This window comes from Anabrus simplex, chromosome 1 (genome assembly GCF_040414725.1).
Source record: "Anabrus simplex isolate iqAnaSimp1 chromosome 1, ASM4041472v1, whole genome shotgun sequence".
Taxonomy (NCBI): domain Eukaryota; kingdom Metazoa; phylum Arthropoda; class Insecta; order Orthoptera; family Tettigoniidae; genus Anabrus; species Anabrus simplex.
Window position 1 is genome coordinate 258,287,254 of NC_090265.1, and position 23,133 is coordinate 258,310,386.

Sequence of the window (23,133 nt, forward strand, 5' to 3'; positions counted from 1 at the left end):
TTAGTTTCGTACAAATACGACTCTTGCACATCTTTCTCCTTGATGTTATTTCTTTTTTGATAGAACCTGCGCAAGGTCATTCCGATTAGAATCGTAAATCGAACTGTTGACCTTGATGATCAACGTTGCTTGCTTCTACTCGATTTATAGCTTTATTAATTGTTTGGTACATCAAGTATTTTTCTTGGGTTTTGGAAGGAAGCTTGGCAACTTATGTTCGTGTTTTGTGATTGACCATGCTTGCTCGCGTGCTAGAGGCGAGACGCTACGTGACAAACAATTACAAGATAAATCTGCAGCCATGTGATGAATGGGTTGGTGGATGTTGCAAACCTGTGCACGCGACACTCCAGTTATGTAATTTGCCGGCGGGTTGTTGTGATGTGTGCTAACGCGTAGACCACAATCTTCCTTATTGCCTGAAGGTTTGTAGCATTCTTTTCCGTCCTTGGGAGTACAGTATTCAGGAAGCCCTTAATTCTAAAAGTACTGTGTTGTTTAATCTAAAACTTCTCGATGTAATATAATAATGTAAGGAATAATATAAACAGCCTTTGTGTAAGACAAACAATTGAAACCCCTAGAACGTGTGATATTCCTGTCACACACACAGGCGATAAAATAACAATAATATTCCACAAGGGAAGAAGTGGTCTCCAGTGATAACATGTCTTAGTCTCGCAATAATCTCTCTCTCTTTTGAAGCGTTCATGACGAAGGGGTCGGGAAAAGCTAAAGACTGCAGTTCGGAGTAATTGTTATTCAGCTCGAGTCTCAGTAATCATCAAGAAAAAATGTGTAACTCTCTAAGAGTCCTTAGTGAGCAGACCTATTAATCATTACTAGTTTTCTCCTCTTTAATATGTGGTGGTGTTGCTGCTTCGTTAGAAATCGCTCACTTATTGTTCTTCGCATTTTGGCTTTCGACAACAGTTTTCTCGTTGGAAGAGTCCTTCTGGTTTGTTTTCTCTGTGGATTCTTTCGTTTACAGATGAATGCTGTTTGTTATGAATGATCTGAGGTCATAATCTCCTTCAATTCCCCTATAAATAAGTCTTGTCTAACGCATAATGCCTCTGTGTAAAAGGCAGACACGCTATCCTTACACCACTGTTCTGGCTTATCTGCTGTTCACAATCATGAAAAGCATTTGATAAAATACCTCGAAAACTTGTGTGACAATTCTTACGGAGCCAAGAGATTTCTTAGATATATATATAGCCGTTGTCCTGTATGGTAATCGACGTTTGGTGCATCTTGTATGCTGAGGTGGTGGTGGTGATGATTGTTTTAAGAGGAAGTACAACTAGGCAACCATCCTCTATATAACACTAATCAGAGGGAAAATATGGAAGGGGTCCGACACTTCGAAAAATGAAGATATCGGCCAAAGGCAGACAAGGGCCATGAAGGGCGTGAAAATGAAGGACTCCCTAGCCCTCGCAAACCTAATAGCGTCGGGGTCGGAAAAAACAAGAGTTGACCAAGAGAGGTCGGATAGGATAGGTGAAAGTGAGGAGCCTGGCACAAGTAAGTGGAAGCAATGCCAGGACTCAGCTGAGGGCCCCGTGGTCGCCAACCCACGCTCCAAAGTTCAGAGCCCCTGATGACATCATATTAATGAATAAGAATGCAGCCGTACTACACGAGAGATTCAACCAATGGGTATCAGAATTGGAATGACATGAACTATGTGTTAGCCGTGGGGACTTCGTTGGCAGGAGGAGGACCAACCGGAAAATATGCGTAGAAGGTAGTCCAATTTGTAGAATTCCACACGTCAGGTACATCGGTTCCATTACGACGATGAATGTTCCTCTTGATGACGATGTAATTCGCCGAATAAATAGTGGTAATATAATCTTTTGCATCATTTTCATGTCTGCTCTGCGACAGCAGAAGAGCCAAACAAAGTCTACAGATCTGCTGTGCGACCTGCTATGCTGTGTGAAGTGGAATACTGGACTGCCAGAGAAGCACATGAACAACGTCTGCATACAAATGTAATGAAAATGCAAAGATGTCCAGTAGGTGTCATTCGGCTTGATAAAATCTGTAATTGGGATATAACGAACTCTTTTAAAATACCGTGTCACAGGGAAGCTCAATGAAAGCTGAGTGAGATAGAGTGGGCATATAATGAGGAGTGACGAGACATACCGTCAAGGAGACGTAAAACGTATCAAATCTTCCGAGAGGAAGAGTCATGACGGAGGGTTGTTGATTAAGCGGTTGTAGGGAATCCAGAAGAACCAATGACAGCGCCATAATGAGGCATACAAGGCATGATGAAGATTGAGATAGTTTGTCATTGCTTTTCTCACTGGACCAGACAATGCGGTTTCAGCACGATCAGCCCTATCGGTAGAACCAACCTTTCATAACATCCGAACGCTGTAGTGGTGCTCCGAATTTCATTACTCCACCACTCATGCCTCAACAGCTTCCATACTGCCACAGCCTTAAACGAGACTGAAACTTCGGTGGAAGCTATATTTTGCTCTTGCAGTACCAAGGAACAGGTGTAAAAATACCGCAAATGCAACCTGATGGACCACTATTGAGACGGATCTGCAGACAGAAAATGTATCAGCAGTTACAATCCAGGATGGAGTGATTTGCCCCTACAGTACTAGGAGACTTACAGTAAATAATTTGAGGGCTAAACGAGATAAATAATAATAATAATAATAATAATAATAATAATAAGTAATGAACGTAGGTTTTCGTGGCTCATAGTATTAACGTAAATAAATAAATGATTTCTGGATTAAAGCCACTATGTTTAATGAAGTCGAGTTTTCAGCCAAATTGCATTGGCCTTCATCAGGGCAGGTTAAATTCTGCTTCCGACAGTGAGCAAAGAAATTCAAAGAAACGTGGAAGTCATGGCCGTACTATCCACGGCCTACCCCACTAATAGGTCTCAAGGATCTTCGTGCTGTAATTCACCGCCCTCTGTCGACGGTTTCGTGAGCGTGTCCCGCTCTTCCATGGTAGTGTTATGCATGTATTTCTGCATGCACATTGTTTGGAGCCTTTCGACTCATGGGACTCCCGAGAGATATCGTTGCCAACATTGGCTAGAAAGGATTCGGCCTTGGAGGCGTTCGGGCTTAATCCCACGGTTGGTAGCTTCGCACCACCGGCCGCTCGACCGAGTGCTGTACCAAATGTCCGAACCTACGGTTCCTCTCGTACTGAGCAGGATTACTATCGCAACGCCAAGTCATCAGTAGGATAAAACTAACCTGTCTCACGACGTTCTAAACCCAGCTCACGTTCCATATTAGCGGGTGAACAATCCAACGCTTGGCGAATTCTGCTTCGCAATGATAGGGAGAGCCGACATCGAATGATCAAAAAGCGACGTCGCTATGAACGCTTGGCCGCCACAAGCCAGTTATCCCTGTGGTAACTTTTCTGACACTTCTTGCTGGAAACTCTCCAAGCCAAAAAGGATCGATAGGTCGTGCTTTCGCAGTCCCTATGCGTACTGAACATCGGGATCAAGCCAGCTTTTGCCGTTTTGCTCCACGCGAGGTTTCTGTCCTCGCTGAGCTGGCCTTAGGACATCTGCGTTATTCTTTGACAGATGTACCGCCCCAGTCAAACTCCCCGCCTGGCAGTGTCCTCGAATCGGATCACGCGAGGGAGTAATTTGCGCGGTCACGCCGCCGCACGCGCGTGCGCAGGGAAGAATCCCAGACGCACGACGATGACACGACGGACGTGGGTCCGCGAGCACGACGCATCCTTAACAGCTTGGCTCGAGAACACCGTGACGCCAGGGCTGAAAGCCGGTGACGCACGCGCTCCGCCCAACCGAGTAAGTAAAGAAACGATGAAAGTAGTGGTATATCACCGGCGATGTTGCCATCTCCTACTTATACTACACCTCTCATGTCTCCTTACAATGCCCGACTAGAGTCAAGCTCAACAGGGTCTTCTTTCCCAGCTAATTCTCCCAAGCCCGTTCCCTATGCAGAAATACATGCACAACACCACCATGGAACAGCGGGACGCGCTCACGAAACCGTCCACAGAGGGCGGTGAATTACAGCACGAAGATCCTTGAGACCTATTAGTGGGGTAAGCCGTGGATAGTACGGCCATGACTTCCACGTTTCTTTGAATTTCTTTGCTCACTGTCGGAAGCAGAATTTAACTTGCCCTGATGAAGGCCAATGCAATTTGGCTGAAAGCTCGGCTTCATTAAATAAATATGTATGTTGTATAAATAAACATAGTGGCTTTAATCCAGTAATCATTTATTTATTTACGTTAATAATAATAATAATAATAATAATAATAATAATAATAATGTTATTTGAGCCACCAGTCCATAGACTGGTTTGATGCAGATCTCCATGCCACCCTATACTATGCTGACCTTTTCATTTCTACGTAACTGCTGCATCCTACATCTGCTCTAATCTGCTTGTCATATTCATACCTTGGTCTACCCCTACCGTTCTTACCGCCTACACTTCCTTCAAAAACTAACTGCAGAAGTCCTGGGTGTCTTAAGAGGTGTCCTATCATTCTCTCTCTCCTTCTGGTCAAATTTAATAATAATAATAATAATAATAATAATAATAATAATAATAATAATAATAATAATAATAATAATAATAATAATAATCGGAATCGTATGCTCTTAGCTCCCGTATCCAGGGATCTCGAACGGGCATCGGCACATTGTGTTAATTCTTCAAGGCCATGATATCTCCTATACTCCCATTCATTGAAAATTATTTTAATGTCGTGTAGGATAATGTGCGTTCACATGTGGCCCACGTAGTGATACTTTACTTGCGTGAAATGTGCATTCAGGTGGTAGTGTGACCAGCTCGTAGACCTGACCACAATCTCATTGGGCATTTTTGTGACATGTTAGGGAGAAAATTATCACCTCCGAAGTGTTCGTGTGATCAACAATGAACTTCGTGGGATGTTGGGTGAGGAATGGGAAAGCATACCTCAAGAGAGTATTCCCTACAGTAGATCTGCAGCATGACCGTAAAGATGCAGGCTCTGATAAAAGCTGGAACGAGGAACACTCGGTATAGAAAGCGAAGCACTATGAAATAGGAAAAAGTAAATATTCATGATTTGCTTCGAAATCAGAGTACAGGAGTTGAATAATAATAATAATAATAATAATAATAATAATAATAATAATAATAATAATAATAATAATAATAATAAAATCCGCCTGCAGTTGCCACTGGGTGGATTGAGTAGTTCAGTGGTTGCTGTTGCCGGTCCCAAGTCCGGATAAAGGAGGAGGGTTGGCTTAAAGCCGTAAAATAACAGCCAGGAAACGTCTTGAGGTAATCTCTAAAGCTTAGTACGTTACCTTAGTTATATCCCTTAGACCGACGTCGATCGATCTCCCCACTATCTTCAACTTGTTAGCATGATGGACATGTCAGTTGACAAAACAATCACCCCAGGCCCTAGTACAAGTAGTAATTTATCTCGGTCATCGGATTCTGGGGGACCGAGAACATCATGCGGGAATAAATCGGAGCTTCTCAAATCTCTTCCACCGAAGCGAAAACACTTCATAGCTACTTTAAACATCAACACATTACTTAAAACTGGCAAATTAAAACAACTGACAGACATATTGGACAAATTTGCCATTGAAATTATTGCAATACAAGAAACTCGATATGCAGACGAAAATCACGTGGAATCGGAGAACTACAGAATTTATAAAGGGAAGCCAGCAATATCCTTCCCCAAATCTCCATTGCAGTTTGGCACAGCCTTTGCAGTCGAGAAAAGCCTTAACAGTTGCGTATTCAATTTCACGTCTCCTTTTGAAAGAATCTCACTCCTTTCGATGAAATCGGGAAACAAAACGTACACATTAATCAATGCCCTTGCTCCCACAAATAATCACAATTGGGAAGATCCACGTAAAGTAGATGAATTCTGGGAACTGCTGGAGGAAGTTTCAAATAAGATACCAGAACACCGTGTCAAAATACCGGTACTATTAGGAGACTTCAACCCACAAATTGGTAAAGAAAATAAATTTAGGAGCATAATAGAATTATATCCAGCACATAACAGAACATACAGAAATGGAGAAATATTAATAGACTTCTGCAAAATCAATTTAAAACTAATGTCAGCGCACTTCTTGGCCCTAACCAGACAGAAAATGACCTGGAGATCCCCCAATCAATATGTAGGCGAATCTCAAATTGATAATGTAGCCATCACTCAAGAAAGAACACCACCTAATGTACTAAATTCCCCAAACTCAGTACCCAACTCCGTTATGAACCCTTTACCTGACCAACAGCATTTTACATTCTACCCCGTTACTGCTAATAAAGTTAAAAACGTATTATATTCTATCAAATCAAAAGCCAGAGGAGTAGATGATATCCCTATAACTTTCTTACACAACATTATTGGTGCGGTTGTACCAATTATTACCCACGTTTTTAACTACTGCCTTCTCAAAAACAAAATTCACCTTGATTGTCTCGTCTTTGTAAATGACTTGGCGGCAATCCTCTCCAACAACAAAAAAGAAGCACTCCAATCCGTAGTAAAACTTCATGAAATAGCGGTAAGAACAGGTCTGCAAATTTTATATGAAAAGACAAAGTATATGAAAGGTATAAAATCAGGATTTAACAACCATCCTCTAATAACTAGATATGGGAAAATCTCCCAAGTACAGTAGATAAAATCAGATACCTAGGCGAAATTATACAACCAAACGGGATAAATCAGCAAGCAAACAAGGAAAGAATTACAAAATTACAAAAAGCATATAAAATTATCTGGAGCAGATACAACAAAAAAAATGTATATCCCAAAACGCAAAAATACGACACTACAACACAGTTGTAAAACCAGAAGCCCTTTATGCATCAGAAACTCTGATAATTGGTGGCAGATCACAAATAAAACCATCGAAAAACAGACAGGAGAATTCTCAGGGAAATTCTAGGATCTACATGCGAAAATGGTATTTGGATGAAAAGGAAATCACAGGAAATCTATCAAGAGAAAAAATCACAGACGCCATTAGAAAAAAGGTGCTTAAAATTCTATGGTCACCTGATCAGGATGTATAACAATAGGCTAAATACTAAATCTCGTAGTATCTCTAAAAAATCACAACTGGCTTACAGAAATATACAAAAATCTTTAAGAAATTGGTATAAATTAAGGAATCTTGCAAGACTGAAAAAAATTCAGGAACCTCGTAAACAAACACAAATTTGCTGATCAACCTAAAAGACCAAGGTACAGGATGGACGGAAGAACGCAAAATAAAAAAATAAAAAAAGAGGCACAGCGAAAGGATAAAGAGATTTTGGGAAGACAAGATGAAACGTTGTGCTAAATAAGTTCACACACGCGCCTTAATTGGGCATAACGATAATAACAACGAATCATTGGTGCTGTAGCTATTGGGACAGCTGAATAACACAGTTCCTAACATGCAATAACTATGGGAGACCTGTGGCAATGATTTGTGGAAATGTTGAAGACATGACATTCAAGGCAAAATTTCTGGATTTATAAGATAATTGCAGTTAATAATAATAATAATAATAATAATAATAATAATAATAATAATAATAATAATTTTCACGACCGAATTGTACTGGAAATGAAGTTCCAACTCATTAGCTTGCCCTCTGGTGTTCAGTTGGCCAATTTCGTTCTGTACTTAAAACATCTCTTAGACATGTATGTACTCCACTGGGTGTAACATTAAGGTATGGCCAGACTTACAGGGCACATTCTATACAAGTAGAACAAGAAAATATATGCACATAGGTCCGGAAATGCTATATTTCCGTATTAGAATTCATTGTCTACATATCTACATAGTACATTAATAATGGGAAGCACACAAGAGCAGAACGTACCAGCATACCACATTAAACTCTTTCTTACATGAAATGTTCAAAATACTCGTCATCGTATTGAATCCCGCATGCGCTGATGTATCCCTGGAGTATTCTTAGGTTCACCGCCATTTGACCGAAGGTAATTTAGATATGCGACTCACTTCATTGTCTTACTACACGTAGCATCAACTGGTGTTCGTTATGGACTTGGCAAGCACGTAACTGTTTAGTAGTGTTCATTTCGGACTTGGTTTCCGGTACTGTGCAATGGGAGTGTATACAAATGCGGAGTTCCTGTGTGTTTCCCACGATTAATATATTATGTAGAGTTGTACAAAATATTAAATTCGGGAGATAATGTGTTCGAACCCAATTGTCGGCAGCCCTGAAGATGGCTTTCCATGGTTTCCGATGCCACACTAGTCAAATGCTGAGGCTGTACCTTAATCAAGGCCACGGTCGCTTCCTTTCCACTCCTAGCCCTTTCCTATCCCCATCGTCGCCATAAGACCTACCTGTGTCGGTTCGACGTAAACAAAAACAAAACAAAAAATTTAAATCAACTGACCCGAAGCTTCTGCGTTAAACACACAGGAGTGGCTTCAGAGCAATGTGCCCGAATTCATCCCACAGCAGATTGGCCCAGTAGCAGCCTTGACCTTAATCCACTGTACTACAAATTGTGGACATTGCTTGATGGAATGGTATGTCAGAAGAGAGACCCCAATATCGATAGCGATCGTGGGCGAAGGCAGTGGCGAATTTTCCAGTTGATACCCTGCATAGCGCCATTGACGACTGGCCACAGAGTTCAGGTCTGTGTGAAGGCAAATGATTATCATTTTGAAAAAATGATAGGTGCTATATGTTGGCCATGGACATGAGTTAGACGTCTGTAATTCAATACAATCACTTTCACAGTATTTGTGATAAGACAAGGTAAAATACCATATATTTCAAATTTGTACTTTCGAAGAAAATCTGACTAGCACGTGCGTTTCTTTCTGTGAGGAACTGACTACCTTGTTGAGACTTCGTTTATATATTTCCTGGCCTCCCCTTAGCAATGGAATGAACATCTATGATGTTTTCTTGAAAGAATCTCTGTTTATTGAATTACTTTTTATGTAATGCATTGTTTCATAATCACGCACATTTTTGGTCTTTTTTAAAATAGAGGGGCCTGGTGCAAGTCTTTTGAACCGACGCCCTGTGTAAGCGATCTGCATGTCTTTGAGGATGGGGGCCTACTTATGATGAATTCTAATTATTAATATGGCATACACACCCTGTCCCTGAGCCAGAGGAATGAACTAATTAAGCTTAAAATCCCAGACTCGGCCGAGGGATCAAAGTCCAGCGCTCTTCACCAGCTCCTCGACTGAATGTTCAGTATACTGGGCTTTGATTGGGAGGAGCCGTAGGTTCGATTTCCGGCCATGATGAGGATTTGAACTGCGTACGGTTAATTCTTCTGGCTCGGGGACAGAGATTTTGTGTTCATCTTAATACACTTATTTATTTACAAACAACACATCACACTACCAACTACAACAATAGTAAATACTTCCTGTACATAGGGTTGGCGTCAGGGTGACCATCCGGCCGTAAAACTAGGGCAAATCCACATAAAGTGCCGACCCTAATAAATTCGGAAAAGGCCAGGAAGCAGAATCAGTTTTAACATGCTCAAGGGTCGTCAGAACATCAAACAGCTTTAATGAGGATTGTTTCTGAAGATTTTGTGCGCCTGTAAAAATATAGTAGAGGTATTTTCGCACAAAGTTCGGAGCTAGCCTCCGTTGATTATTAATAGCCTGCCATTTGTATAACCGTGTGTAACAATATTATTCGTGGTTATATTATTGTACATAACTATCGCCACTTACTTTCATGTACAAAGAAATATGAAGGAGATGTGTGTGTTACTGGCATATGTAGGTCTCCCTAGCTGTTGCATCATTAAGTTTTGTTTTGCCCAATTATTGACTAGCGGAACTGCATGACCTTGTAGAGAATTATATAATGCTTGACGCTATGCGTGGTTTGTTAACGATTGCCGTAGCTTCACTTCTACACTGTACACATTACAAGAACTATCGTATTGCCCTTCCGCCCTGATTGTTAATTCATAGGCTAGTGTCATTTCTCTGATGCATCGACCTCATCCCTTAAAATTGGGATAGCTTAGTCAACTTTTGCATGCATTCGGTTGTGCTGAAATGAAAGGGCCCTGTGTTCAGAGACTTACTGGCGTGTTGAAGAACTGACTTTCATGATATAATTTAGGCACTCATTTGTCTCTTAAATTTCATCTAGATAGTAAAAACTGTTTACTAAAAACAGCTGTGTCTAGTCCATCCGTTCTACAAGACCGATTTGATTCATTTGTTTTATTCTCTCTGGAATTACCTGCCGGTGAATCATTAAGTGCAATAATTGCAGGCGAAGGCTTACCCTAACCCGTAATACATTCTGTACTTAGCGTTTTGCTCACAGTTACTTCTTCTTCTACCACTTTTCCCACACCTTTGGGGTCGAGGGTGCGAACTGTGTAGAGCATGTGGATTTGGCCCTGTTTTACGACCGGATGCCCTTCCGGACACTAACCTTGTATGGAGGGATGTAATCGCTATTGCGTATTTCTGTGGCGGTTGGTATGTAGTGTGTTGTCGGAATATGAAGAGGAAATTGTTGGGACAAACACAAGCACCCAGTCTCAGGGCCAGAAAAAATTATCAACCAAACCAAACCACATGGCGCAACAGCCCCGAAGGACCATGGCCTACCAAGCGACCGCTGCTCAGCCCGGAGGCCTGCAGATTGCGAGGTGTCGTGTGGTCAGCACGACGGATCCTCTCGGCCGTTTTCTTGGCTTTCTAGACCGGGGCCGCCATCTCGCCATCAGATAGCTCCTCAATTGTAATCACGTAGGCTGAGTGGACCTCAAACCAGCCCTCAAATGCAGATGAAAGCCATGACCTGGCCGGGAATCGAACCCGGGGCCTTCGGGTAAGAAGCAGGCACGCTACCCCTACACTTTGGGCCGGCAGAAGAATTAATCAACGGTCATTAAATCCCTGACACATCCGGGAATCGAACCCGGAACCCTCTGAACCGAAGGCCTCAATGCTGACCATTCAGCCAATGAGTCGGACACATATGAATACTACCTGGAGAAAAATACCGTGGGAGTAAGACACATCTGGCACCCATCGGGGTGGAGTAGGGGAGGGGGGGGGTGACATGTAGGAATAATCGAAAACGACCTATATGAGTGTTAAATCCATAATTTAAGACCAAGTTCAGCCACCATCGGCATGGGGATGAGGAGGGGGTGAAAAAGAAAATGTCCAAAATGACAGAGATTATGTAGGTAGGCCTATGTATGTTCCAGCATAGCTCTCGACCAAACTTGGTACGCATATGACTTACTGTCTGGAGCAAAATACTGTAGAGGTAAGATACCCCTAGCATGGTTAGGAGTATTGGGGGGTGGGGGGGAGTGACATGAAAAAATAATCAAAAACTACCAATATTAGTGTTAGTTATCACTTATTTTTATTTTATTTGAAAGGATCAGCTACATCCCATATAATCAAGGACTAAGTTTCACGTGAAACAAAATAATCTGTATATAAAAATTCGAGTTTTGTCTGTACATTGCTCAGAATTTAAAGGGATGTATTTCTGTATTGGTCGTGCCCACAGCAACAAGGAAATGCACTTTTTAATTTTCCATAATGTCTGTCTATGTATGTATGTACGCGCATCACGAGAAAACGGCTGGAGAGAATTTAATCCGTGGTTTCCTATTTTCACACCAGGCAAATCCGGGGATGTACCTTAAGACCATGGTCGCTTCCACCCCACTCCTAGACTTTTTCTATCCCATCGTCGTCCTAGACTTATGTGTGTCGGTGCGACGTAAACAAATTGTAAAAAAATGAAAGTCCTTAAAATATCATTGTGTCACAAAGAAATCTGAAAAAATTCACTTTACGCATACTTAATAGCTAAAACAAATCCTAAAAGTAAATGTTTAAAAAAGTGTTAGTTATCACTTATTTTTATTTTATTTGAAAGGATCAGCTACATCCCATATAATCAAGGACTAAGTTTCACGTGAAACAAAATAATCTGTATATAAAAAACGATTTTATATCAGGGCACATTATCTCTCATATTTAAAACGAATGGTGTGGAGCAGCACAGATCCTCGAGTAATATTTGTGAAGACGCTCACAGTTTTAACAGGAAAAGCTAGATGGCATTGGTGTGATCTTGAACGGTCACCGAATAAATCGTTCACAAAATAAGCGCAACAAGTAGGGGTTTCGGTTCTTTCTGCACACAGAGCTACAAAGCTTTTACACATCAAACCGAACTGGTTTACACGGGTCCATTGTTTAAAACTTGGTGATCCAGCCACAAGAGTGAGCTATTGAGAGTGATATCTTGCATCATTGAATGATCGTTTATTCGATCCAAAGCTTGTATTCTTTTCGGATGAAACATGCATACATGTCGAGAGATATGCTTCCGAGGAAGACTTGAATCTCAAGTTTTAAGTGATCGTTTTTCTAGGTCCGGATGTTTCCATAACTTTTGTTTTCATATTTACGTCAGTTCAATAATCTTTCAGGGGGAACTTCTCTCTAATGCTATTTGTTTAACGACCTTTTAAGGGATACCATGATGTCGGGAGTTTTGGCTCTCCGAGGCATGTCGGAAGCCAGTGACACAAGAATTTTCACATTTAACCTGGTATCATGAGGACAGAGGGCTACCGGCTGACTACGCTAATTACCTTTGGCTGGGGGTAGGGTATACTTCAAATATATTTACTTGAAGCTCCCTTATCCGACTTCTTGAGATCAGCTCGTGTTCTCTTCCGTAATTCTTCCTTCTATTGTTAGAAAGGAGGAATGAATATCTCGAGGTACTTCCCCGGAAATGTATAAGCACCACAATTATAAGCTGGCGTATTGTGAAAACATGATCTAATGTGTGGCTCCACAAAAAGTGTAACTGAAACTTATCTGCGAAAATACTCTGTGAATTGTTTAGTTGGAAGACATTCCTGGGGAATATTTTTTTCTGTCGGGGTGCTAATTTGTGTTGAACACTCATCTCACAAGTTATATCTTGACCCCAAACACACGAGGGGCATTTACGACGCTTCTGCTCGGTATACACACTTGTAACGTTAAAGGCTGGATTTTCACAAGTGACAACTTGAACATGATTCAATTATAGCTCACGTCATTGAGTGTATAGCTTCGTTGTTTACTGTAGTGGATATAACCGATCTTATGTTATTCCTCAAAAGTCCAGGAATACCCAAGTTTGACGTGAAAAATACTGATTATTTTGTTTACACAGTTACTTCAGTTGCCGGGCAGAGTGGCTCAGACGGTTAAGGCGCTGGCCTTCTAACCCCAACTTGGCAGGTTCGATCCTGGCTCAGTCCGGTGGTATTTGAAGGTGCTCAAATACGACAGCCCCATGTCGGTAGATTTACTGGCACTTAAAAAGAACTCCTGCGGGACTAAATCCCGGCACCTCGGCGTCTCCGAAGGCCTTAAAAAGTAGTTAGTGGGACGTAAAACAAATAACATTATTATTATTATTATTATTATTATTATTATTATTTCGATTGATTGATTGATTGATTGATTGATTGATTGATTGATTGATTGATTGATTGATTGATTGATTGATTGATTGATTGATTGATAAACAATTGGAGAGTATGAAGGTAGTTTGGATGTGAGAAACAAGTTTCATCTTTGCAGGTGGCGACTAGACCTTGGACCATGCCCCCGGACGCCACCAACTCCAGTGACCTTACCAAACTGTGCAATCACAAGAGGAAACTGTTGGCCATCGCCTCGCTTGCTGGGAATGGAACGAGTCCGAGTTTTAATCATCAACACCACCACCAACAACACCAACAACAGCAGCAACAAGTAGAACAAACACCATCTTCAACCCAGCAGCAGCTTTGTAAACCAGGGACCACAGATTCACTGTCACAAGTGAAAGCTAAGAAAGGTAGGTCATACATTTTATTTACTTTAAGCAATAAATTTTGGTACCTTGTACTGATGAAATTATTGTTAGTGGATGAATGGTTAACAAGGATCGCATTGATTTGAAATTGACGCTATTTTAAAATGATGCCACTCTCTCCTGTAGTACGCCTATTGTTCATTCTCTCCTCGTTAAAGGTTTAATTCACCGAGCTCCATAGCTGCAGTCGCTTAAGTGCGGCCAGTATCCAGTATTCGGGAGATAGTGGGTTCGAACCCCACTGTCGGCAGCCCTGAAGATGGTTTTCCGTGGTTTCCCATTTTCACACCAGGCAAATGCTGGGGCTGTACCTTAATTAAGACCACGGCCACTTCTTTCCCACTCCTAGCCCTTCCCTGTCCCACCGTTGCCATAAGACCTATCTGTGTCGATGCGACGTAAAGAAACTCGCAAAAAAAAAAAAGTTTAATTGCAGTGGTGTGCACTCGTAAAGGATCGCGGTATTACGGCATCTGAAAGATGCACGAGGTGGGAGTGGCTGTGTGGCTTCATGTGGCACAAGCGAGTTTTATATGCCGAAAGTGACATTCTACTAACTTGGAAGATACAACAAAAGATGTAAGGCTTACAACAATCACTGCTATCAGATTTATCTGTTGATTTTTCACGGTGAGGTTTTAGTGTTGCATAAACATACTTCCGCCTCCTATAGACCTACCTTGATTTTCTGAATTATTTTATTTTGTATGGTTGTGTGAATTCAAACCAGAATCTATTTCCCTTGCAGGGCAAGAAATTAAATATTTTTCGAATCAAGAACATATTATTTTGAGGAATAATAATTAATGTGCCTCTTCCTATGGTAATTCGGATCTTTTTGATCGCTGTACAATGTGTCCTATTTATCTCCTACTTAAGAGTGTGCAGTCTTTCTTAAACAGCATCTTCACACCGTAGCTTGCGGAGGCTGGGGTGATTAAAAAATAACATGCTCAAGGGCGTAGTCAGGGGGAGGGGGTGTTACTGGGGGTTTAAAACCCTCCCCCGTGGGATCTTTACAAGAATAAAATAAAACAGAAACTGTCAATAAATAATAAACAAAATAAACATTCAGAGACATAATTGTAGAACCAACATATCTGTAATTCACGTACTGTATATCATTGTCCTTAAAATGACAAGTCATGCATGCACCTTCGTTATGTTCTACCATCTTGTAACTACCCCTTCCGCCCCCGCCATCGGTCGATCCTGGCTACGCTACTGAACATGCTGTTTATAGGATGAAACTGTATTGATACTGTACAGTCAAGAAATTATGTATGTGTGGCCACACGTTTTCGGTAATCAGTCATACAGTTGGTGGGAGGGCAAATATCTAGGGAGAAAAGCAGGCTTCATAAAAGTTTTCTTTCTTTCATATGCCACTATCCTAAGGGCAGCATTTAGCGATCACATATTCTTATTTTTGACATAAAACCTATTCTACAATGCTATTTTCTCATAATGATTTACAGTGGTCATTAGTTGCGTTATTATGAGACAGGCTGCGGGGACCTCATCTTGATAATCAGGTCACAGAAACTCACCACAACTGCTCATATTTATGGCTGTATAACACTTGTATACAGTATTAAGTGTTTGTTGACATTTGGTCACAATTAGTTTTAATTTTCACAAGATATTAAAATGATGTTTTTGAAAAATACTCAATTATGTAATGTTTTACGCACCTGCCTTTTAGCGACAGTGAGGTCCACCCTATTTCACCCTCATCCTCATCGCTGGGACTCGCAACGGATGAAACGTGAAAGACAACCGCTAGGGTTTGAGCTACTTACTTACTTACTTACTTACTTACTTACTTACTTACTTACTTACTTACTTACTTACTTACTTACTTACTTACTTACTTACTTATCCGGAAAACAACACTAAATTTGTCCGAGCTCAGCAGCTCTTATCCCTCTGTTCGTGCCGAATATGAGATCTTACTGAGTGCAGGTACCGTTCATCTCTTGGCGTGTGAGTAGCCTAGGGACTGGATCTCTCCGCAGTCTCATCTTGCGTCTGCAGTGCAGCCCCACTTTACACCATTACTTCGACGCTCCCGTCCTCAACCGGTTTAAGTACTTTTAGTGGCATACGGTAATTGATGCCCACTGCTCGGTTCTTCTTTAGGAAGGAAGACTTCCTGAATTGGTGCCGTTTCCTTCCAGAGCGATACATGTCGGATCTCTGGGTTGGTCTTCTGGAGCATTGGCCTCTGTATAAAACTCGTTCTGGATCTAAGGCGGGATGCAGTAACCATACAGTTGAATATTGCGTACCTGGGGTCCTTCTCAAGTTTTCCCCTGTCTACTTCCCCCGCCTCAGCATGATGCATGGCTGGAGGTGCGACACCGATCTTCTGTACTGGAGTCGGTCTCATGCAGCCAGTGATTCTGGGAGGACTTGTTCGGGGCTCTGTTTACTAGCTTGGCGTGGTGCCACATACTCCTCTGCCGGCAAGCAGAGTCCAAGGGTGATGAATGCAGGACGTGAGGGTTTGCTCCCCACGTTAAACCCGCAGGATGATGTTTCTTGAACTCTGCTTTCCCTTCAGTTCTTTGCACTGCTTCCTGAAGGTCAGGATGCGATCCAGCTTGATGCCCAGGTACCTGGCGTTTCGCAATGGGCTAGGGTAAAACCCCTCCAGATGATGTTCAACTTCAGTTGAGTCTCTCTCTTGTGAGGATGGTACGCGCAAACTGGTATTTCCCTGGGTTAGGCTTCAGATGGTTCTGATCGTAATACTTATCTTGTATGTCGAGAACACCTGCCAGCTTTTTTCTCCACCTCCGTGAATGGCCTTCCCTGGCCAACGATTGCTGTATCGTTCGCGCAGATAAATCGCCTTGCCTCTAGATGGTCTGATTGATCATTCGTATGGATGTGTAATACCGAAGACAACACGCTGCTCTGAGACAGTCCATTTTTCTGGTTTCTTCGAGTGGCTGTTTTTTTGCCTTGCAGTGTAACACAGAAACTTCTGTTCTGCAACATACTTCATATGACATTCGTTAATCGCATGTCCTTCGTAATATTGTACAGCTTGACTATGGTTTTTATGGTTCTAGATCTATGAGGGCCACACCTGTGACTAGTTTTTCTCATATCTGTCTTCGATATGCCGAGTCAGATTCAGAACTTGGCTGTGGCATAATTTTCCAGACCCGAATCCAGCTTACTCTGGAGTCACTTGATTATCAGTGCTTGCTGAAGTTCATACAAGCATCATCAATCAATCATCATTGATCTTTATTTAGGTCTGTCGCCCAGGTAGCAGATTCCCTATCAGTTGTTTACATAGTTTTTTTGTAAATTATTTCAAGGAAGTTCGAAATTTATCGAACATTTCCGTTGATGAATTGTTCCAGTAATCAATTCCTCTTCCTATGATTGAATATTTGCCCCAATTTGTCCTCTTCAATCCCATCTTTATCTTCATACTTTGATTTTTCTTACCTTCGAAAGCTACCCTGAAGTTTTTTTGTTTACTAATGTCATTCCACGCTATCTCCACTGTTAGCTCGTCTCCTTCCTCCCAAGTTTTCCCAGCCCAAAGTTGACAGCATTTTCGTAATACCATTCGTTTGTCAGAAATAACACACAAGAAATCGTGCTGTTTTCCTGTCGACATTTTCCAGTTCTCGTATCAAGTAATCGTGGTATTGGTCCCATACACCTCTAATTGAGGTCTTACCAGAAACTTACACGCAATCTTCATGACATCCTCAATGCAATTCCTAAATACTCTCATAGCCATGTGAAGAGGATTGTGATCTTTACTTACAACCTCATTAATGTGATTACCCCAAGGAAGATACGAGATATCCTTATGTTAACACTTAAGTACTTAGTGATCCCCGTCAGCACAAAGAAGGGGAGAAGGGCATTTGTTCAGGAGAGTAATGGAGGAACAGATGAGAGGAAGAAGAGGCCGCAGAAGACCAACACTAACCTTTGGATCGGAATATCAAAATGGATATGGCAGAATTCGAGCTCATCTCTGAGAATGCCCAGGATAGGGTTCTGTGAAAATATTGCTGTCGTGTCGCCGACCTCCACATAAGAGACAAGGCAAAGAACAAGAATAAGAACAATATTGGCTTTACATTCCACCGAATACTTCTACGATTTTCGGAAACACAGAGGTGACGAAATTTTGTCCCACATGAGTTCTTGTATGTTCCAGTAAACCTATCCATTTTGGCGTATTTGAGGACCTCCAAATATCATCGGACTGGTCTGAATTGAATCCGCCAACTTGAGTTCAGGAGGCCAGTGCTCTACCGTCCGAGCTATTTAGCTTAGCTCTCGAATAAGGGATTACCGAAGAAACTGAAAACAAAGTTCCTTCTCATCTTTAATAAGACGACCACCATTTTCTATTATCTAGACTCTCATTGTGTCTCCGAGGGATGAAGAAGACTGGAAAGCTACAAATACGTGGGGTGCTCCCTTTGCTCTTTTGGACTTCACAAATATTATTACTGAGAGCTTTAATGGCATGCTCCTGACGCGACTCCCAACCCTGAACCGTTAGTGCCCAAACGTGCTCAGTGGGATTGAGGTCTGGGGATTTCGTGGTGCAGTTCAGCGTTGAAAACTCTCGGAGCAAAATCCTGGTAGTGTGCGATGTTTGCACGCTGCTATTACTACGCACGAGATCAGTAGTACCCTTTGTAGGCATGATTTCCGCTGGGTAGAGGGCTCGAATGGTTGGCAGCATACACTCCTCCAAGACCTACGCCTACTCCTCCGAGTCCATTCTGAGTGAGACCTGAACATTTTCACCATTTTCAGCGATGCTCATCCACCCCGAAGGACCAAGTTAATCCTTCCACTCGTGTGTTCTGGCAACAACGTGTTCCGGAGAGTAGTTTGTGTTGTTGGGCCTCCATAGCGACATTCTTTGATTCTCGTCCGATATTTTCTTTCTCATCGCTCCAGATAACTGACTCCTGGGTTGCTGGCAGATATTGAAGGTAGAAAGCCACGCGCGATCTTTATACCTCGGCTTAAGGACTTTCTGGCGGGTCTGCGATGGTGGATACTAGGAGCATCGTGACGTTGATGAACTGTCATTGGACACACTGGCATATTGAGATGTCTTGCAATCGCTGCAGCTGGATTCTTATTGCTGGCCCTAATTGTTCCCAGGTGGTCTTGCTAGATCTTCGCAGCATTTGGCCTGTGTTGAGACCGTCTCTGCCCTCCTGAAATATCTTTATACATAGCCTCTCAGTTCTTTGTGAGTCGCCAACTGTTTCAGTAATACTTGTGATTGAGTGGCTGGATTCCCAAATTCCCACATACGCAAGAAGGTTTGGAAATGTACCTGCCTAAGTTGTTCACGACTCATCGTCTGCTAATGTCATTCCACGCCATCTCTCCACCAACAGCTCGGAACATACCCCTTACTCGAGCAGCTTTCTCCCGAATCTTCCCAGCCCAAACTATGAAACATTTTCGTAACGCTACTCTTATGTCGGAATACACCAAGATCAAATTGAGCTGTTTTTCTTTGGATATTTTCCAATTCTCTAATTCTGGTGAGGTTCCTATACACTGGAAGCATACTGTAATTGTAGTTTTACCAGATACATATGACCTCTCCTTTACATCCGTACTACAACCCATAAATATCCGCATAACTACGTGGAGAGACCTGTAACCTTTATTTACAATCCCGTTTATGTGATTACCCCAATGAAGATCTTTCCTTATATTAACACCTAGGTATTTACAGTGATCCTCACGAGGAACTTTCACCCCCATCAACTGAGAGGACCTTTCCTTTTTGTGAAATTCACAACCTGTCATTTCACCCCGTTTACAATCATACCATTGCTTGCTGTCCATGTCACAACACTGTCGAGGTCTTTTTGCAGTCGCTCACAATCTTTTAACCTATTTATTACTGTATACAGTATAACATCAACCGCAAAAAGTGTTATTTTTTATTCCAGTTCTTTACTCATATAATTTTTTAATAAAACATGAAGGTCCAATAATACTGTCTTTACTAATTCCCCTCATCATTACAGGATCAGATAATGCGATCTTTATACCCCGGCGTAAGGACTTTCTTTCTTGAACCATACTCTGATTGTGGTCTTACAATTTATAGGCGCTCTATTTATAGCCTTACTACAACGCCTAAATACCCTAGTAGTAATAAGAAGAAGAGATCTTTAACTTTTATGTACACTCCCATTTTTAACTATCCTGACCGAATAGCAAAAATAATTTTTGACCTAATTAGAAAGACAGCAGGCACTGATAAAGCTAAAACTAGAGAAATTCTATAGAGACTGAAACTGAAATCCCAGACTGCAACAAAGTCACAATTCTATCAGGCACAGCTGAAGATATCTCAACCGCTCTAGGGAAAACAAAGCATGGGTGGGCAGCATGCGTGAGATGGGATATAACCGGAATTTTTAGAATATTGCGATTCTCAAACAGTGGATTGGTTAGCCAAGTTATTCAATGATATATTACGTACTAGTAGACTTTCTTCTTTGCTTAAGAGGACAAAGTAGTCGCCCTACTGAATCCTGTGAAGAGTGGGATAAATGCAGAAGATTACAAACCATTTGTTTTCTTGAGTGTTTGCTCTAAACTGCTAGGAGAAAATAATCTGTAACAGAATCTCAGCTGTAATACTTGCTTAGTAAATAAGCAGGATATAGACATATTCGAAGCTGCTGTGACCAGGTGCTTCGCGGTAATCGTAGATCTATTGTCCGCATATGCCAGTCTGGCGCTCGGGCATGATTATGAAATTACTGCAAAATAATTCTATGTAGAACCCTTGCCTTCATGCTGAACAACATGATCTGCAACTGAACGGTTGAAATGTATCCAAGGGGTAATGTAAGTAAATCTTCGAGATTGAATGATGGATTGCCGCAGGGTTCAGTTGTTACTCCACATCTGTTCAACTTATGCAAATTTCTCAGTTCCAACATCCGGGAAGTTCGTATACGCGATGATATATCTTTGACAACCCTGGATACTGCCTTTAAAACATCCGAAGATATCATGGCTGGTGTTGTTACGGTTTGGATCATCACTCCATAGACTGGTTCGATGCAGCCCTCCATGCCGCCCTAGCCCTGTTAACCTTTCAATTTTTTCGTAACTACTACGTACATCCTACAAAATCTACTCTACATCTACGAGGGCTGTAAATAAAGTAGTGAAAATATTGAACGCAGTATTTAATGAAATAATAAGTACAGTTGTATTGCATTTCTTCATCGTAGTCGCCGGCAGAGTCTGTTACCTTTTGCCAAATGTCAGGAAGCCGTAGGGGATCGTTAGCAAAGCGTTCTCTGTTGTTGACAGTGACGGAGCGCCCTACTACGCGGAGTACAAATTCCACGTCAGGAAACAGGCGGCCTCGGAGAGGTTCCTTCAACTTCGGAAACAAGCCGAAGTCAAAAGGACTCACGTCTGGTGAGTACGGAGGGTGTTCCAAGACCTCCCGGTGCCACCGTTGCCATAAGAGCTTTACATTGTTTGCGACATAAAAACGTGCGTTGTCATGCAACACGGCAGGGCGGTCGTCTCGCCATAAACGTGGACGTTTGCGCCATATAGCCGGATGCAGATGTCGCTCCAGAAATCGGCAATATTAGTCACTGTTGATGGTTTGTTCCTTAGGTACAGCATGTGTAAGAGTAACACCTTCGTAGTCGTATGCCACAATCAGCATAAGCTTCACCCGACTGGGTTCCTGTCGAAATTTACGTGGACGTGGCGAACTTCGGAGACGCCAGTCATTCGATTGACGCTGTAATTGAGGGTCATAGACTCGTGTCCACGTCTCATCAATGGCGGTGATACGCTGCAGAAATGCGTCTCCTTCGTTGCGGTATCTGTTTAGGTGGATGCTAGCCAGTGCATTCCGGTGCTATTTCTGTACGTCGGTAAGTTGATGTGGAACCCAATGGGACGCACTTTTCCTCATGTTAAGACATTTCATCAGTATATGACACACCGTTTGTTGACTGAGACCAGCCTCCACGGATAATTCCCGGACAGCCCATTGATGATCTACGGAAATGAGATCACTCACGATGTTAAACTAATATTGTGAATGGATGGTGAAGTTGTATGCTGCAAATCCGCAGTCTTATTCCGACCCACACGAAACGCCTTGACCCATCGTGCAACCGTCATATAGGGAAACACATTCGCGCCGCAGACTTCGCGTAATCCTCGATAACATTCTGGTGCATTTTTGACACGGGCAACCTCGATTTTAATCCACCAACGCTGATCACCTTTCGAAAACGTGCTATAGGTCGGGGAAATCGACACTCTTCACTTCACCGCCACACAGCAACAACACTCCAAACTGGATGCCCGTCATATGCACCCTACACATCGACAACAGCGCAATCTGACCGCTCGCATATCGTATTTGCGCATGCTCGATCTCCTGCGAGTTTCTAGACTACGTTGCCACTACTTTATTTACAGCCCTTGTATTTACCATATTCATACCTTGGTCAACCTCTGCCGTTCTTACTACCTAGATTTCCCACGAAAACCAACTGAAGAAGTCCTGGTTGTCTTACGATAATATGCTATGTCTCTTCTTGTCAGATTTCGTCAAATTGTTCTCTTCTCACCAATTCCATTCAGTATATTTTCATTCGTTATTTTATTTACCCATCTCACTTTCAGAATTCCCTACGTTTCAACGCTTCTGTTCGCTTTCTTTCTTTCTTCTGTGTTTCACTTCCACACAGTGGCGTGCTCCAGACGAAAGTCTTCAAAAGCATCTTTCTCATTCCTATATCAGTGCTCGTAGTGAACACATTTCTCAAGAAAGCCCTTCCGATATTTTGCTAGTCTGCATTTTATATCCTACTCACTTCTGCCCTCAATAGTTATTCTGCTACCGGTACCTAAGTAACAGTGTTAATCTAAATTTAAGATCATTTCGTAATATTTCCTGCATCAGCTCTCTTCGTTCGACTGTACTCTATTACTTTTGTATTGCATTGCATCTTGTACTCCTTCTCCAAGACTGCCCCCCCCCCCCTCTAGCGACACCATGACCTTGACGTCGGTGTAGGGTGTTGTGTGGTTGTTGATCCGAAGGACTGTGGCAGCTCAGGGTTCCCAATCTGGGTTGGCC

General features: G+C 42.1%; 1 protein-coding gene across 1 annotated transcript in view; it reads left to right on the plus strand.

Moving 5' to 3' along the window:
- LOC136862995 (methyl-CpG-binding domain protein 5/6 homolog sba) overlaps positions 1 to 23,133 on the plus strand; it is a 775,494-nt gene that overhangs the window by 584,262 nt on the left and 168,099 nt on the right. The window contains exon 4 of the mRNA XM_068225835.1: positions 13,694 to 13,952. Coding sequence (XP_068081936.1) covers positions 13,694 to 13,952 — 259 coding nt within the window. The remainder of the gene's footprint in view (positions 1 to 13,693; positions 13,953 to 23,133) is intronic.